Source organism: Numenius arquata, chromosome 14 (assembly GCF_964106895.1).
Source record: "Numenius arquata chromosome 14, bNumArq3.hap1.1, whole genome shotgun sequence".
In the NCBI taxonomy this organism is placed as follows: domain Eukaryota; kingdom Metazoa; phylum Chordata; class Aves; order Charadriiformes; family Scolopacidae; genus Numenius; species Numenius arquata.
In genome coordinates this window covers 12,188,465-12,206,059 of record NC_133589.1, presented here as the reverse complement: position 1 = coordinate 12,206,059, position 17,595 = coordinate 12,188,465, and the positions used below count along the sequence as shown (strand labels likewise).

The window sequence follows — 17,595 nt, the reverse complement described above, 5'->3', positions numbered from 1 at the left end:
AAGGCCAGCAGCCACTTCTTAAAGGTGGCGTCCAGAGGTTTAAAATGAGACCTTTCTCCTCCCTTTATATAGTCCTCTGCTCTATTCATTATATGCTTCCAGTTCTAAAAGCAAGTACATCAAGGCTGTTTTAGGCAACAATCTTGTCATGTTACAGAAACTTGAAATTAGTGCTTTCTCACAAGCTGCATGTTCTTCTCTTTCTCTTGTTGCGTACCTTTGCATGTAAGCCAGGCATTCTTGTGTGGGTCAGGGTTTCTTACAGTTCTCTCCAGCCACTGACTGTGATAGTCACTGTAATCTGCTTCTGCAGCTCCTCTCCTTAGGAGCTGTGACCTGTGGTTAAAGGTACCAAAAATTCTTTCATAATGTCCAGTTGAGGATAGTCTAACCTTAGCAGTTGTGTGGTCAGATCTCCTTGAGAGGATAATTGTATCTTTTTTGTCCATCTGTCTACAAACTTTGACTTTGCATTGGAATGGATGAAGAGGATTTATGTCATTTATGCCGATATTTAAGTGGTGATATCTTAACTATTTCTGAAGAGTTCATCTCATAATATCTCTGGTGTCCCTGCTAAAGTGAAAGCCTTTGGGACTTAAGCTTAGGAACTCTGTTTCTAGATGCAAACTTTTTTACTACTTCTCTAAGAGGTATTTTATATAGCCCTGTTGTTACCTTCAAGTATGTGTCCCATTGTTGCTCTACACTTGGTATTTTGGTTGCATACTGATTGCACAAAAGGCTTTATACCATTAGAGTTGGGTGCTGAACATTTCTCATGACTTGGTCAGATGCAATGGCCATAAACAGGTATGATTGAAGACTTGTTTCACAGCTGATTCATTTCCTGAAGTACTGTCCGTGCTATACATAGTTTCCTCTATGAGAACAATACGTAATTACATAGTTACAGGCAGCATGAAGAAGCAAGCATGTTATGGTTAAGTCTGGGGTTTTTTAATTTGAGTGCTTGATTTCCTATACTCTTACCTGTTTGAGTGTATTTTTGTAAATAATAAGTAGGAAGGTCATTAATACACACTTTCTATATCAATGAGTTGTTACCCCTTTGAGCATGATTTCTTAACAGAAAAATGTTCAGAATTTGGTTTGTCCTGTTAAGTTGCTGGCAAAATCTCTCCTTGATTTTGATGGTATCAGGTGCTTTGACACTTCTTGCATGGTGGGTTTTTGTTAGGTTTTTGCTTGTTTGAACCCAGTCTTCAGATATAGAGAGGCAGAGATGACAAAAAACTCCTCTTTGAGGGTTTAGCATTTTGGCCCAATTGTAATCAACATTTAAAAACAGGCTTTAAGAATTTATGTAAATATAAAAATACTGATTTTGTGTGATACTTTATATTTTCATGATATGGTATGTTGCATCTCTTGTAAGAGGAAGGAGTATGTGCACGCTTTCTCATTCATTTTCAAGTAAGTGGATAATGGAATAGTTTAAAAGCGAAGCCCAGGTTTTCTCTAAGTGCATCAGTATGTTAGCAAATCAAGGAACTTTGCAGTAATGTTGATATCAAGTAAATTAATTTGGAGTTAATGTATCCCTGACTATTAAATGTTTCTTGCTTTTTGCATCTGCAATGCTCTGTGTTCCATAGACTCCTAAGGTGAGGTAATAGCATGTAATTCTTCCCACTGCTTCCCATTCCCAGAGTTCAGCTGTTGGAGTAAAATTTATTCCCAAGTTTGCATAATGTAACTACATTAATGAGAAATATATGTTCACAGGTGCAATAATTTATGTATGACTTCAAATATATCGGTTAAGGTATGTGAAGTAGTGTAGCATTAATTACTCTCCTTGACTCTCAGGAAAAACACTTACTATACAGATTGCTGTGGAATGTACTGTCCTGATTTAATTGCCTTCTGTCTTCAGCTGTTTACTGTTCCATTAACTGATGCATGCTCAGAGCAGTGACTTGGGTTTTGCTCTCTTTCAATTAACTGTTCTGACAATAATATAGTGCCACAATTGGAAGTTTTTGCAGGGCTTATGTGCTGTGTGCTCTTTTAGAAAGCCCTGGGAATTCTCACAGGTGGTCAGACTTAGACTCTCACATCTTCACTGTGAGCCATCATGCTGTCTGTAGAAGGAATCTTGAACTCTAATCCTCAGATCAGTTAGAAGAGAATTTGTGGGTGCTCTTTGACTTGCTATTTAGTGACTTCTGTTATGGTACAGCACGTGACCAGGCAGTTCTGACTGGAGGAGATAGCTATGAATCAACTTTTCCTGGAATGGTTTCAACCTGAGCAGTTTCTGTTCTGGATTTGGAAAATTAGCACTGATTTATGAGGGGAAAAAACAGTGTGAAGAGGGAGAGAAAACTTCTTACTGAAGACAAAGAGTATGAAAAGCCAATCTTTTCCCCCCCTCCTGCTATCTTTCCCCTTTTTCTTCCTTTCCTCTGCTGTCTGGTAGATTAATGTGATGTAGGCTTTATCACATTGCTGGTTTTGGGGAGGAGGGAAGGGAACATATGGTATATGAAGCTTGTTAAAACTGTGAACTTCTGAGAGCTGTTTATCTCTCGGTGTCCTTGTGCAATATTCAACACAGTAAAAGTGTTATTTGATGATTAAGCAATGTCAAGATCAGCAAGCATATAGGATTTTACCGTTATAGCGTAATAAACTTCTCTGAAATAGGTTCTGCTTCCTGCGTGGCTTATGAGGATGGACTGTGTCTTGCAACAAGTCCTGTGAAGCTCTGGCCAACTGAGCTCAATGGTTGAAGATGATTCCCCAAACCAAATTTTCCAAATCTTAAGTCAATGGCAAATATGATAAAACTTTTTTTTTTTTTCCAATTGAATTCAAGCATGAAAAAGGTTCTGAAACTTGGTAATATATTGTTTTGTCTTCATAAGTCTGATACATATCAGGCTGTTCCAACTATTTGTGTTCAGCTAAATGGCATTTTAGTTTCCAGCTGAATGTTTGCCCTGTGCAGTGATTCAGTCTCTTAGTATGGATAAAATTGACAGGAATATTGTTTTTCTGAAATGTGATTTCAAGTCTGGTTTTGATCTAAACTTTTGAAACTTACTTTAAACCAGACACCCCAAAATTTTGTTTTAAAAATGCACAGTGTTTTCTGCAAGTCTACAGTAGCTTGGCAAAATTAGTATATTTATCTTTTACATAATAGCTGCTTGGGTCTGTTGCTTAAAAATTGTCTTCTTGGAATTCTAAACACCTGCATCACAGTAATAAGTTTCCTAAAATTTCAACCTGAACCATTGAACAAACTTTCATGGAATCCAAAATAATAATGATAGGCTGCCCCAGAATCAGGACACACAGGCTGGTTTCCCAAAAGTGGATCCTGGGAGTTTTGATTAACTCCACTTTTCACGGGAAGGTTGATAGTATGGAAAATCAGTCTTCCTTTCCAAATACTTGTGAGTATATTGCTTAGGTAATCCTGAACGCTCAGATATAACTCCTGTTTTTAAATAGATTGGAGTATAGCAATATATGATCTGTGTTTAGTAATCTAAGGCCCTGCAGTTTTAAAATGACATGAAATTTCTCTGATTATATTTTTTATTTAATTACTTTCATAATTTATGTAATTTGTTTCTTGCATCCATCCTTTTTCTTTATTACTATATAAAAGCAAAAAAAAACCCCACAAACACCCAAACTAGGGAGAAAAGCAGTGGTAATTCTTGTGCTTTAATTAGAATTTGTGCCTCCTATTCCCCCCTTCCTCCTTTTTTTTTTTTTTTTTTTTTTTTTTTTTTTTTTTTTTAAGGACAAAGGGAAGTAATCTTTGATGTAACATTTTATTCTGGGAGAAAAAAAGTAAGAGAGAAATGTCTTTCCTTGACTCAGGTCTGAGACTTAAAACACAAGCCTTTCAAATTTTATTTAGCTTCTGGTCACCTGTCATAATATAGACAGACACTTTCTTTTACTAGACAGCCTTAAAATCTTGTCCTCTCAGATGGTAAAGCTGGAATTTGCCACCTTTCCAATCAGTACTTCTATGCTTGAAGGGCCAGAAACCTGATGATTAAGCTTTGCCAAGATGAATTAATAGTCTTTGACAGTCCTGATAATTAGCTATCAAATTGATGTGAGCCTGTACAGTGTTTCTGCAGACAGGAGAAGAGATCTAACTTTTCTGCTTAGATCTGTATGTGTCTCTTGCCAGAATTACACTTTTCCATATCAGCTACTGTATGCTTACCTGCTGCTTCTGTTTCCTCTTGCTCATCACTCCTTTGACTTTTAACATACTTCCAAAGAAAGATTCTTCATTGTCATAAGAAGCACCATGGGACAACTGCTGCATATTTTCTAGTCCTATGTTAACATACACGTAAGCATTCATAAATCACCTGGCTAGTCATGCATTTGTTTTGTTTGTTACATATTCTGTTCAGCAATTATTCTTCTCTCTGCATCAGTATTAAAAGGAAATTTTAGGATTTTAAAATTGTACAATGATTAAACATAGTGTGTGTGTCTATATTAAGTTACAGTGACTAAAGAAAAACATGGTGCATATGAAAGTGGCAGGATAGCATATCACTTGTCATTATTTTTTCTTTTAGGTATATGTATCATGTTTTGACTAAGAATACAACAGTAACGGATCACAATCGCAACCTGCTGGTAGAGACTATTCGTTCTATAACAGAGATCCTTATATGGGGGGATCAGAATGACAGCTCGGTGTTTGAGTAAGTACATAGAAGTAATTTTGACTCTGGTTATGTTTTTGAAGAATGATTGGAGTTGCATAGAGATCTAGTTCAAAAGGGTAACTCTTCCTAGACTGTTTTTCATGGATAGTATATAGAAAGCTATGTCCTGTAACAGACGGGTAAGCAGGATCATATTCTTGTCATATAAAGAAACAGAATTTGCTTCTGTTAACAAAAAAAGTGTTCCAAGTTCAGAGCCCCTTTCATGTACTGCTTTTGACTTTCAAATCTTCGATACAAGTACAAAATCTAACCTATTTTAGGGCCCAGGTTTACTCAATACATCTATTAATATCATATGACTTCAATTTGTTCACTTCGATTTATATAAAATGCTACAAATACGTATCTTATTCTAGCTATGATTTTTAGAGCTTTTGTTCAGATATTATTTTAATCCTCATAAAATAACATGATAGAAAAATAAACTTGAAAACAAATACTGACATTTTCAAATCTGGCTGTGTTAATGCCCATTGCTTGGCTGTTTGCTTCAAGGTGCTAGATGTGCAAAGGCAATTTGTGATTGAGATAAGTAAAGCTTAAGGTGTTTGGTAATTTTAATTACTTATTTAGGGATTGGTTTGGTTTATTTTTACAAGATGATTTAAATATGATTGGGTTATGATGTGGACTAAGAAGATCAACTTATTCTGATTATTCATATCTATACTGTAACTCCATCACATTCCTCACTGTCTTCTCTGCTTGGGAGAATTTTAGGAATGAGTTTTTTCTGCAGTTAATGTAAAAGAAATTTTCATAGATATGTATTCATGATGTCCTGGTAGAAAAGAGTCCACACTGTTTAAATTGCATGCATTTCTGGTTTAAAAATACTGCAAGCGTTCAATTCTGTTTGAATTGTACAATAAGCCATGAAATGCTTGCTTCTGATGTGGAAAAAAAAAAGTTTTTTTTCTGATGTGGAAAAAAAAAAAAGGATCAAAATTTAGGTCTACAATGTTGAAGACAAAAAGCGTATTAGTGTAAAAGGGGCAAGTTAACAAAACATAACCTTTTAGAGGCTCTCCCCTTTAAAATTATCATTGCAAGGTAGGTAAGCTGCCTGATAAATTGAATACACTAAAGAAAATTAAAAAAGGCATCCCTTTTCTTCATAATTTGAATGTTTAAGTGCTCTTGTTAATATTTAAGGTTTTTAGAAGATACTGTTCTGTTATACAGATAAAACTTTGCAAAATAATTCTTCATAAATGTAAAACATGCCGTTTGTCGAACTTGCCTAGAATTGTCCACAATCCTAGTAAAATTATGTCCTGACTTAATGATACCTCTATTTCATTTCAGCTTTTTCTTGGAGAAGAATATGTTTGTTTTTTTCCTGAACATCTTGCGTCAGAAGTCTGGTCGTTATGTGTGTGTACAGCTTCTGCAGACTCTGAACATCCTTTTTGAGAACATCAGTCATGAAACATCGCTGTGTAAGAGCACACTTTTAAACTTTAGGATTTAGTTTAGGTTTAGGATTAAGTGATCAAGATTTGATTGAATTCCCTTTCATTTAATGAAATTTAGTCCTAGAGGCCCTTCACAGAAGAACTGTGTGAATTCTTAACAATCTTTTAAATTGAACACTGCTGAAAATATGGTGTAATTTGACTCTGAAATACCTTTAATGTAAATTTTCAGTAGTACCAAAGTAGTTTGTAGTTGTCTGGTAATACTGAAACACTTACTTTGCATATTTCAAGGGGTTCCTTAAGTCAGCAGATTAGTTGTGGTCTGAAATGTTTGCCTTGCTGCCACAGATTGTGTGGTGCAACTCATCTCAATTTGTACTAGAAGTGTTCTGACGTCACTGGGCTGGCATTCAGGCACTTAATTTACTTCAAGGTTTTTTGGAACATGTAAAGAGGACAGAGAATTAATACTTAGTTTCGAGTATTCCACAACTCCGCTTTCTCTGTGAAGAGAAAGTCATATACAAACCTTTGAGAGTTTATGACTTTGGGAGGAAAAGAGAGGGGGTTTTAAGTGTTATTTATTAGCTGCAATGTCTATATAAATTGAGGAAGGTGAAGTGTATTCTTGGGTGTTTTGTTCTTGGGAGCAAAGACCTTTGTAGGGAACAATTTTCTTATATTACCACTTGAAGCCATCACTTAAGTTGTTTGGCTAAAAATTGGGATCTTTAAGCATCAGGTAGTTTGTTGCTAGCTGGTACTTTAAATACAGATAATTAGCATAACGATTTTTTTCTTTCTGTTAACCTGTGTAATGTCTTCTATTTTTCAGACTACCTGCTGTCTAATAACTATGTAAATTCTATTATTGTCCACAAATTTGACTTTTCTGATGAGGAGATCATGGCATATTACATATCATTTTTGAAAACTCTTTCTCTGAAACTCAACAATCATACTGTACATTTCTTCTATAATGAGGTAAGTGAAGAAAGAGTGGCAGTATAACATTAAGAGGACTTTAATTAGAAATTGATAGCAATTTGGCACATATTCTATTTAGTCTCTTGTCTCAGCTTGTCCTACATTTATTTTTATAACAGTAATATCAGTGATAGAGAATTCATTTGTGGAAATCTCCTTTATCATGCTTTTCTAGAGGTCTTTGTCCTCATACAACTATAATGAAATAAGACTCTGGGAGTTAGTGTTGTATTGGACTGTTTCAATAGTTCTGAAGTCTACCCCCCTGGGAATTCAACTTGTTTATGCCTTGTTATCTTGTGCTTTTATAAACAGAATCTTTTCTGTTGCACCACTTGGTTCGAAGAGGCTTAGTCAAAGTCTGAAAAGCCTGAGTAATCACAGGCCAAAGTTGAAATGGGCTTTTCTTTGCTCCATTCCCCTTTTTGCCAGAAGAGGGCGTTAAAGCACTGAATATGTGCAGCTTTAACATGGAAAGTTCTGATGTTGAAAGTAGTTTATTTTGATGCAGAGCTACAAATGCACCTGGCTGTGCATTGTAAAATCATTTCGATTACTTAAGTAGAAGGTAAAAACATCAGAGTAATACACGGAAAACATTTTTCATACAGAATCTCAACAAATACTCTCTACATGTTTTGGTTAATTCATAAATACTTTCTTTCCTCTTGTTACAGCACACTAATGACTTTGCTTTGTACACTGAAGCTATTAAATTTTTTAACCACCCAGAAAGCATGGTCAGGATTGCTGTTAGGACTATAACTTTAAATGTCTACAAAGGTATGCTTTTTATATATTAAAAAAGGCACATGTACAAAATGCTTGTTTCATTGTACTTTAATTGTCAGTTATTTACATTTAAGGGTTTTCTGTCTATTTTATGAGATTGAAGAGTTTAGCATGTTGACATGCTTCAGATATACATTTTGGTTTTTATGAAACAGAACCCCAAACCTACAGTATGTACTTGTAAACAGTACTGTTTCCTCATAGATGAAACTGGTTTTAAAAAATCAAAAGAGTATCAAGCATACACGAGGAGCTTTAGCATCCCTTCCAACAGAGATCAGAATGTGACTGTATTTAAAAAACAAACACCACCCCGTCACTCCCACTCCCCACCCCTCTGCAAAAAAAAGTTATTTAAGAATATCGAATATTTGTTGATTAACTTGAGCTTTATAATGTATGAAGCAGTAACCTTGGTGGCTACATCACTTCCTTTTGGATTTGAAGTGTGTTAGAATATGATTGTAGAGCTCCTAGGTCACTAATCTATAGAAGAGCTACACCATTCTCAGAGATGTCCAGTGAAGGCCGGGAGACTGCAATTGCAAATTCCTGTACTGGATGTTCCTGTAGGACAGAAGGAAAAAAATCCCAAACTTCACTGTGAGAATATTTAATCACTGCAACAGGTTTTCCAGAGAAGCTGAGGAATCTGTGTTGTTTGAGATTTTCAGAACTCAATGAGGCCCTCAGCAACCTGGTTGAACTTCAAAGTTAGTACTACTTTGAGAATGGGTTTGGACTAGACAATATGCAAAAGTCACTTCCCCCTAAATTTTTCTTGGGGTCTATAAAATCTTTAATAAACTGAAATTATCTCTGTCAAAAAATTGGTGTGTATTCAGAACTTCTACCTCTGAAATCAGCATGCTGTAAGGTAGTATGTGTTGTGGAATATGTTAATACAGGGCATGTATTTGTCTAGAATTTTCATTGAATGTTGTAGTGATATAAAGGTTAGAGTTGAAAAAACAGCTTAGATGTTCAGGTTTCATAATTTTTTTACTATCCATTTGCATATATTCTGATCTAACACCTACCCTGTATCTTCTAGTTTAGGTGCTTTGTGCTTTAGCTTTTTTAACCCTTTTGGAGGATGTTGCTATCCCAGTTCCTAATCCTGTTAACTGTTGTCTGTTTCTTTTGCCCTTCCTTCACTGATGATTCCTGTGTTCCTTAATGCAGTGTCATGTAAGTCTAACTAGCTTGGCTTTCAGTATTACTGCTTTGTTCTTACGCTTTTTTCTCTTCCTTTTAATAAAGAATGTGCTAAAAAGAACCTTTCTGAATTCCACTAAGTTTGTTTATCTTCAGACCTATCTAAATATATCAATATTAGGCTCATTCAAGCCAGTTAAGAATTGATATGACACTTTTGTAGGTGTCCATTTCATGCATAAGATCATGTTAGGTATATACCCATATGAAAACCTAGCATGTAATCAAAATTCAGAAGATACCTTGTTGTATTTCTTAAAAATCAATAAAAAAAATAATTGGCAACTGATTTTTTTTCTTTTTAACAATTTCTCTTCAGTGGACAACCAACCTATGCTGCATTACATTAGAGATAAAACTGCTGTCCCTTATTTCTCCAACCTCGTTTGGTTTATTGGAAGCCACGTGATAGAACTGGATAACTGCGTGCAGACTGATGAAGAGTAAGCTTTTACAAGTGCTGGGTATTGAATGGACATGCTTTTCCCAGATGCTGATACTCTCCTTGTTTTGTCTGTAGTAGTCCAGTTAAGTTAGTTTCTGAATATGTTCCCTTATAGACTGTTCGTGCATTTCATTATTGCAAAGGTTTTTAGTGGTTCTTGGAATTAATAGTGGTTAGTGCTGTGTGCCCTATCTGTGCTAATACCAGTACCAGTAAATTAGTGTTTGGCAACATGTTTTTTTTTCCCTCTTTGTTTTAATTCTGCTAAATTTGGTAGCTGTACAGAAGACACAAAAGGGATTTTGTGCTTCTCAATCTCATTAACTTTGTCTTTTTAATGTTCCATTTCCTATATCCTGTATATCATCTCAGTAGGACAGATTTTTTTAAAAGATTCTAGGAAAAAAATTTAAACCGGAAAGGTGAACTTTATTTAATATGAGAACTGTCAGACCTGAAATTCCTGTGTAGTATTCCACTATCAATTACATAAATATTTTGTCAATTCAGGATATTCTTGGTTTATCTTCCCACTCCACCTTAGAATGGGCAGCTGTTTCTTGCCTTCTTAAAGTGAAGAGGTTAGATACAACGTAGATTTCTTCTTTTATTTTTGGAAACAAATTGTAATATTTTTTATGGCTGGCTTGGAAAAAGACTCTGGCAGTGGGAAGAAGTTTTGTAAAAACATTGCTTCTGAAAAGTTGGGGAAAAACTTGCTATGTGCATCCTAAAGCACATACAAGCCTGAATATTGTTTGCAGGCTGCATTAGTTGAGTTTACTGAGAACATCATTTTTAGTCAGTTGATCTGCACAAGGTGATTTGTGGAAGGGGATGCACAGTAATTCTTTCCTTAAGTTTTTAAGACTTTGGCAATTGATTATGTCTGAGACTTTTTCTGCTCTTTTTTAGGCACAGAAATAGAGGCAAACTGAGTGACCTGGTAGCAGAACATCTTGATCATTTACATTACCTTAATGATATCCTTATCATTAATTGTGAATTTTTAAATGATGTGCTGACAGACCACCTACTGAATAGGCTCTTTCTTCCCCTCTATGTGTATTCATTAGTAAATCAAGATAAGGTAAGCTAACACCTGCAAACAATTTGCTTTCGGTGGCTGTAACGATTTGTTCAGCAGATGTTATAGGGTTAATAGTGTTGATATCTATGTTTGTATGTTTTACCTTAAGTGGCTTAAATAAGGTAACTGTAGGGGAAGTACCCTGAGACTGAATTCAAAAGCCGAATAGGTGAAACTTTATTCACCAAACAAATACTGTTTTGGATTATGTGGTTGTTAAATGGTAGCAATAGTGGAGATGAGAAGAGCTGCACATTTGGAAAAGGGTTTACATTTCTCTGATGCTGGGAGCTGTGTGATTTCCTTTTCTGATATGATAACTTGTCTCCTGGCAAAAGCAGGTTATAGTACCTTTTCACAGTATACATGCAAATTTTCCATGGTGTAAAAATCTACTCCAGGTAGAAAATACAAACTTTTGGTTTTGATACTTGATTCTTCTATTTGCAGGTAAGCTATGTTTGAATGTGGTATAGGTGAAATTATTTTTAAAGCATAGCCTTTAAATTTAGTGGAACACTAATTTTTAAGGAAATAGAAACTGTTCTTTTAAAACCTGTACAGGTTCCTCTATTCACTTGTCTTTAAAAAAAAAAAAAATTCACTGTTCTTTTTGTTCCTGAGTTTTTATTTAGGTGTTTGTGGTTTTTTCCCCCCACTCCCTTTCCCCTTCTTAATTTTCTGGAGTGGTGTTTGTTCTTAAGGTACATAATGCTTTGTGAACTTAAGCATACTTTCATTAACCTACAGGTCACGTTTACTGCAAGTTAATGAATTCAGTGTATTGTATGTGCGCTGAAGATTGAATAACAATCAGCTGCTTGTCTTGCCATTGAAATAGGGTGAAGCAGACTTGCTGACTTCTACTTTCATTTCAGCTACTGCAGCTCTTTCTACTTATGCATGTACAAAAAATCTGCTTTTCCTCCTGTTTTCAGGCATATGTATCTATTATCATGAGGTCAGAGATATTTGCGATCATAAAATTGGGCTATTCTTCTTGAGATAACTGATTAATTTATTTGGTGATAGTTTTTAAAGTATCACTGATTTATTTTGAGAAACACTTTCATTACTGCTGGTATAGAAATTTAGCACTGTTGTGCTCAAGTTAAATATTTTTGGCTAATGTGATATACTTGATGCAGAGAAATGTATGTCAAGAAGTGTTTTTATTATGTGGGTAGTATTTAATTGCTTCTGAATAGCTAATTTTTAGAGCAACCTTTAATTAATGTTAACTGAGAAGTACTTTTTGAAGTAATAGTAGCACAGTGAAAACCAACATACTTCTCAGATACTCATCTGTTAAATTTAAGTTACTGAAGTGACTGAAAGACAGTAATCAATAGCCAATTTTTAAGCATGTAGAGTAAGGGGTATGCTTATTCAGAGAGTCTTCATTTGAAATAGTTTACAAGAAGTGAATGTTCAAGAGCATGATACTTTCTGAAAATTTTGTAGCAGAATGTGGAACAATACAATATTAAAAGTTTTGCTCTAAATAAGATATTAAATGTGTAAATGCTTTAACTTTGTATAAATTAATCAGCATTTTTCATAACATTTTTTTTTCTGTAGGGTGGAGAGCGTCCAAAAATAAGTTTCCAAGTTTCTCTCTATCTTCTTTCTCAAGTAAGTATTTTAAGTATTTTGTCCTATTCCAGGACATATTTTGCACTAGTGTTATGATTTATGAAATACTTTTTCATCTCTTTTAGCAAAGCCATTAAAGACAGTTTGGCAAAAAAAGTTTTAAACCTATCAGTTTCCATTTAAAAAGAAAAAAAAGCAAGATAATTTGTCTTTTTATGGGTAGACGAAATAGCTCCTTATTTGAGTTAATATAATTCTTCTGAGGATCCCATAGCACAGGGTAGCCTTCAGGGCATTCAGTAATTATAGTTCATGTACACCACCTGACAAGTGGTGCATAGTAGAACCATGCAACTTGCTAGGAGAAAATTTAGTAAAATTGCAGCTGAAATTTAGATAAATGCTGTATTGTACTTTGAATCCGCCTAAGCTATGGAAGATTCCAGGTTGAATTTTCCTTTTTGAAACATAGAGGGAGCAATGATCTCATGGGGTTTTTTTGATTGTTAGGAAAAAAAAAAACAACCAATAAAAAAACCCAACCCAAACCCCAACTCAAAACCCAAAAAACCCTCCAGCCAACCAAACCCAAAAAACCCATCACCACCAAAAATTCAAACTTTCTCACAATTTTAATTTCATTATGTCTATACCTTAAATCTATAATTAAGTTCTTATTTCTTACTATTATCAGTCCCACTTCTTTTAATTTCTGGAACTTATTTTCAAATGAAGAGTTTTACAATTTTTTATTTTTTTTATTGTAGAGAAAAATAATCTTTTTTTCCCTGTTGTCCTTGGTGCATTGCTATGAGATTAGTTTTCTTAAATTATGTTCTCTGAAAATAGTTTTTACTTGTATTCATAGAACTTACATTTTTTATTTTTTTTTTTTAACTTACAATTTTACATTAGTCATTTTATTATGGTCTGGCCCATAATTTCATCTTCTTTTTTTAAGAACTTTTCAGAAAAGTGTGATTTCTTCAGCATAATGTAATTTGATGCTGCTTATTTTAAACCTAAAAAATTGTGATGTTGTGGAAATTATTTACCACAGATAAAACCTTGGGAGCAACAGCTTCTTGTAACTAAAGGGATTTGCGTCATAGGGTTGTATATGTTGACCTCTTTTAACCTCTTTGATTTCAGTTGGAATTATTGGTTAGGGATTACTTCAAGATTTGCATCTATATTCTCTATTAATGGAACTTTTTTCCTAACCATAAAGAACTGGGAACAAATTTTGTGTATCAGGATGGGATGTGATATAGAAAATCAAGCTACTTTTTCTATAACTGGCAGAAATGCATCTTTTTCCACCTCTTTTTAACATAGAGTCTGTCTTTGATGGAATGGGATCGGAAAAAGTGTATGCTGAGTACCTGAAAAATCTTCATAACTATTTCTGTTATTGACACCAGACATATGCTTTAGGCATTACTCATTTAATAGAGACAAGTGCTTGAGAGACTCATGCTAGCAGATGAAAATCCACTGCTGTGGGTTTTCATTGTGGGTTTTCATCCACTCTTCACAAAGTGAACATGTAACATACTTATGTGAAAACATGCCTGTATGTAGTCAAGCTATACTTTCTGAATTAGAAGAAGCTTGAGCAATTTGTGTGATTGTTCAAAGTATTTTTGAAGTGTTGTGACTTTCTGAAGTTTTACATAGGTCACAACCACATGCTAATAATCACTTTGCTTTTGAAGGCCTAGAGTGATTCTGACTTTAATCAGAAAACCTGTGAAGATCATGTTTAGCTAAATGTTGTCAAAAAAATGATTAGGTTTACTGATTTAAAAATTATTTGGGGATTTTTCAGCTAGAACTACTGCCAGTTTTGATATTGCTGCGAAGAGAATGGATATAAGCTGACATAAGGCTATTGTGGCTGGATATGAGCAGGTTCTGGCCAGAAGGCAGTTTTTTGCTGGCCCAGCCTTGTAAGCCTTGCCTCAGAGTGGTTGTAGGCAGTATGCCCCTTATTCCTGTTATGTAGCTGCTTTATAGCTAGGCCATAATTCATTGCATGTTCATAGCCAGAAAAACTACTTCTGATCCAGTTCAGCCTATTGCATGATATTTACTCATGAATCACTGAAAAGTAATTGTGTGCACAACACAGAACTTACTGGAGTCCTGCCAGTCATTGGCATACAAGGTCAGTGGATGCTGTGTACTATAATCTGTATGTGTAGCTTCTCAAAAAAACCCCAATTTTCTGGAGCAGTTATGGTTCCTTGCTAGAATATCACACAACTTTCATTTCAAAGCTGATGAGGAGAGAGAATTTACATTTCTCAGAAGGGGGGAAGAGTATGAAGAATTATTAAAACTAGGAGCTTAAAAATTAGAGAAGGGTCATACCTGTAGAGGGGATTATGGTCTCCTGTGTTTTGAAGTAGATTTCATGAACTATTAGTGTTACCAATTGTACTTTACAGTATATATAAACTTAAGATACCAGTTTAACAAGGTCAAAGAAATATGTTCATTGACTGAAATTATGAAGCTGTATGTGTTCTGTAATATATGCCTGATATTTCTTTCTACCCTTCTTTCAATAGGTTTTTCTAATTATCCATTACGCCCCTTTGGTGAACTCATTGGCTGAGGTTATACTTAATGGTGATCTCTCGGTGTTTTCTTCTAAAGTTGAGCAAGATATACAGAAAAACTCAGTAAGTGGCCAACTAATCTTTAATATTATTTTTTTTAGAAGCAAAGAAAATATTTGAAAAAAATCGGGTATCTGGAATCTGGTAAGCTAAGGTGTTTGTGTTTAGGAGAGAAGAGCGGTAGTAGGCAATTTCAGCTTTTGTTGTTGCATATGAAAGAAGAAAAAATGCTCTGTGCAGCTTACAGAATTATGTTCTTGTCAAAGTTCCAATATTTTCGTGCATGCACATATATTTCAGGTAGTGGCATAAGAATGTGTAGGACACAAATTATAATACTTAGTTGCTTCTGTGGGGTTCAAACACTGCAAAGGCTTCCATCATTTTGATGGGACACTTTTGTAATCCAGTCTTCTCTGCTCAGTTTTTGTTCTTAGCTCTTTGGTAGAGCAATGGAAATGAGTCATCACAACTTCCCTGTGAAATTATTTCCTTATGCAACTAGTAGTAGAAATGAGAGACTTAGAAAAATACTTGGCCCTATGGTAAATAATTTGGATATAGAAGGAAATAAAGATTTTTGTCTGAATATTCCCAATGTTTTAGCAGTAAAATTTATCATCTCAGAAAGCGCGCATCAGTGTGCATAAGAGAATATGGACCAGCCACAAAGAGATGGAAGTGCTATCACTTTGTCATTGCCCTTGTACCTTCAGATTTAATCCTGTGTAGATGTTGCTAGATACTGTTGTTAGTGCTTTTTGTGTGACATACACGTTTTTTTTCCTCTTTTGCTGTGGATTTCACAGTTTGTGAAATGCTTGGTTGTTACTTTTTAAAGGCCTGTTTGGGGATGGTAATAAGAAGGGGGTATGACCCTACTTTGCATTAGAGGCTTCTGACTGTAATTCTGTCTCAAGATTGAGACAGAATGTCCCCTAATGTCTGACTGGTCAGCAAAGAGTTACTGACTGAATGGTTAATTTATAACAAGCAGTAGATTGGTTCTAGGCACATTCTTTCCCACCAGTGGCTATAGCTCCTACAGCTTCAGGGAGCAGATAGACTTCAACTCTTCTATGATACAAGTCAACTTTTTCAAATTTCTTCCAGCTGTGTGAGCTGACCTTAGCCAGAAGTTTTTGGGTTCTGGTATTTTGTACTGTTGACCTTGATATTTAGAATCTAATCTTTTTTGAAAAAACAACAGTGGAATGGCAGAGCTGACTGAATGCTTTAAGATAAAGCAATCTCTTACTTACGTTAGCATTGTCTGACCTTCTGCTAGCTGCGTACTGAATGTCGTGTGTGTTACTTGTGCAGAAGCGTCTTTGTTACTAGGAAATTTGTGGCGAGAGGGTGGGGCAGCAGTTGTTGCAGAAGTGAGATTTTCTTTTCCTGTCATAGTTAATGTACAGAGTTGCACAATATATGTAGCATATGTTTGTGTGCTTGCACTAATGTTAGGAATATTAAGGGTTTCTCTTGTGGTTTAGGCTGCTTCTTACTGGTCTTAAAGATCTCATCCTCATGGTATGTAAACTGGGGAGTTCAGTCATACCTGAACAGGTAGTAAAGAGGGGTGTTGGCTTTCTAGGATAGACACTTAGTGAAACTGCTGGAGGTGGAGCTTTGTTACAGGGAAAGCAGAGTGGTGGCACTTTTGGTAGATGAAGAAAACACTTCCATGGGGGAAACTTCAGTTTTTAGTAAATTCTTCGATATTCTTCAATGAAACTTTGGAGGGGAAAACCTGTACTGTCAGCCTACTGGTGGCGGCTGGTTATTTGCAGAAAGAGCAGGGAGTAATCTTCAGCAGAAAAGCTCAATGCCCTGCTTCCGGTGAGGGCAGCTATCAAGTGAGCTGCTCTCAGTTGATGTGCATGAAAAACTACTGCATATATTGCGTGGTGTTTTCTACTGATACACGACTCAATGCAGTCAGGCTGAAGTCAGCTGTGTAGATACTGAGGTATAGACAACTTAAGTAAAGGCGAAGCAGTTTTTTTGCTCTGTGATAGGACTTCTTAGAGCAGAAATTTGGTTTTTGAGCATTTTAGCCATTTCAGAGGCTGTTCTTTGGGCTATAAGGTGTATCAGGATCATTGCAAAGTTACTACTGTGGTGTATTCTGTTGCAAAGAAATGACAAACTTCTACTAAATAAAGGAAGCTATTTCAGAAAGTACTTTAGAATTGTTTGTTCTGGGCTTAGTAGAGAAAAGTGATAGGCAAATTTTTTAATTTTCTCTTTGACTGAGTTTAGAATTGTGTTTGTTCTTAAGTCAGACCCATACTTATCTTTTACTACTTCCTTTCTGTTAGAATTTCCCATGGTAATCATTCTGATACTCTCCTAACCTTGTTGTTTTGGGGATATTTCTCTGTGTTATGATGAGTCCCAGTTAATACCTGGGGCTCTGTACTTAATACTGTTCATCTCTTGTAACAGATATCTTGATATATTTAAATTGAAGTGTAACTTGGTTTATAATCAACACTTAGTTTGTAAAACCCAAACTAAGTAGAACCTCATGTCTATATTCATCTTCCTAATAAGATGAATTAAAGTGGAAGGAGGTGTAGAGTGTACAGACTGAGATTACCAAAAGCAGTGTCACATGATAGACTAAATGGGTAAAGAATACTTAACAAAATAAAAGCTGAGAAGGGTT

The 17,595-nt window shown here is 35.3% G+C and overlaps 1 protein-coding gene across 3 annotated transcripts in view; it reads left to right on the top strand.

Annotated features, from left to right (window-relative positions):
* The window catches only part of CLEC16A (C-type lectin domain containing 16A), a 76,247-nt gene that overhangs the window by 2,799 nt on the left and 55,853 nt on the right, over positions 1–17,595 (top strand). For 2 of the 3 annotated variants that reach the window (XM_074158421.1, XM_074158420.1), the window contains exons 2-9: positions 4,590–4,718; positions 6,054–6,187; positions 7,002–7,150; positions 7,831–7,936; positions 9,483–9,606; positions 10,524–10,698; positions 12,280–12,333; positions 14,871–14,984. In XM_074158421.1, the coding sequence (XP_074014522.1) occupies positions 4,590–4,718; positions 6,054–6,187; positions 7,002–7,150; positions 7,831–7,936; positions 9,483–9,606; positions 10,524–10,698; positions 12,280–12,333; positions 14,871–14,984 (985 nt within the window). Of the gene's footprint in view, positions 1–4,589; positions 4,719–6,053; positions 6,188–7,001; positions 7,151–7,830; positions 7,937–9,130; positions 9,137–9,482; positions 9,607–10,523; positions 10,699–12,279; positions 12,334–14,870; positions 14,985–17,595 lie in introns of all 3 variants that reach the window. The other variant, XM_074158419.1, reaches the window with a different exon arrangement.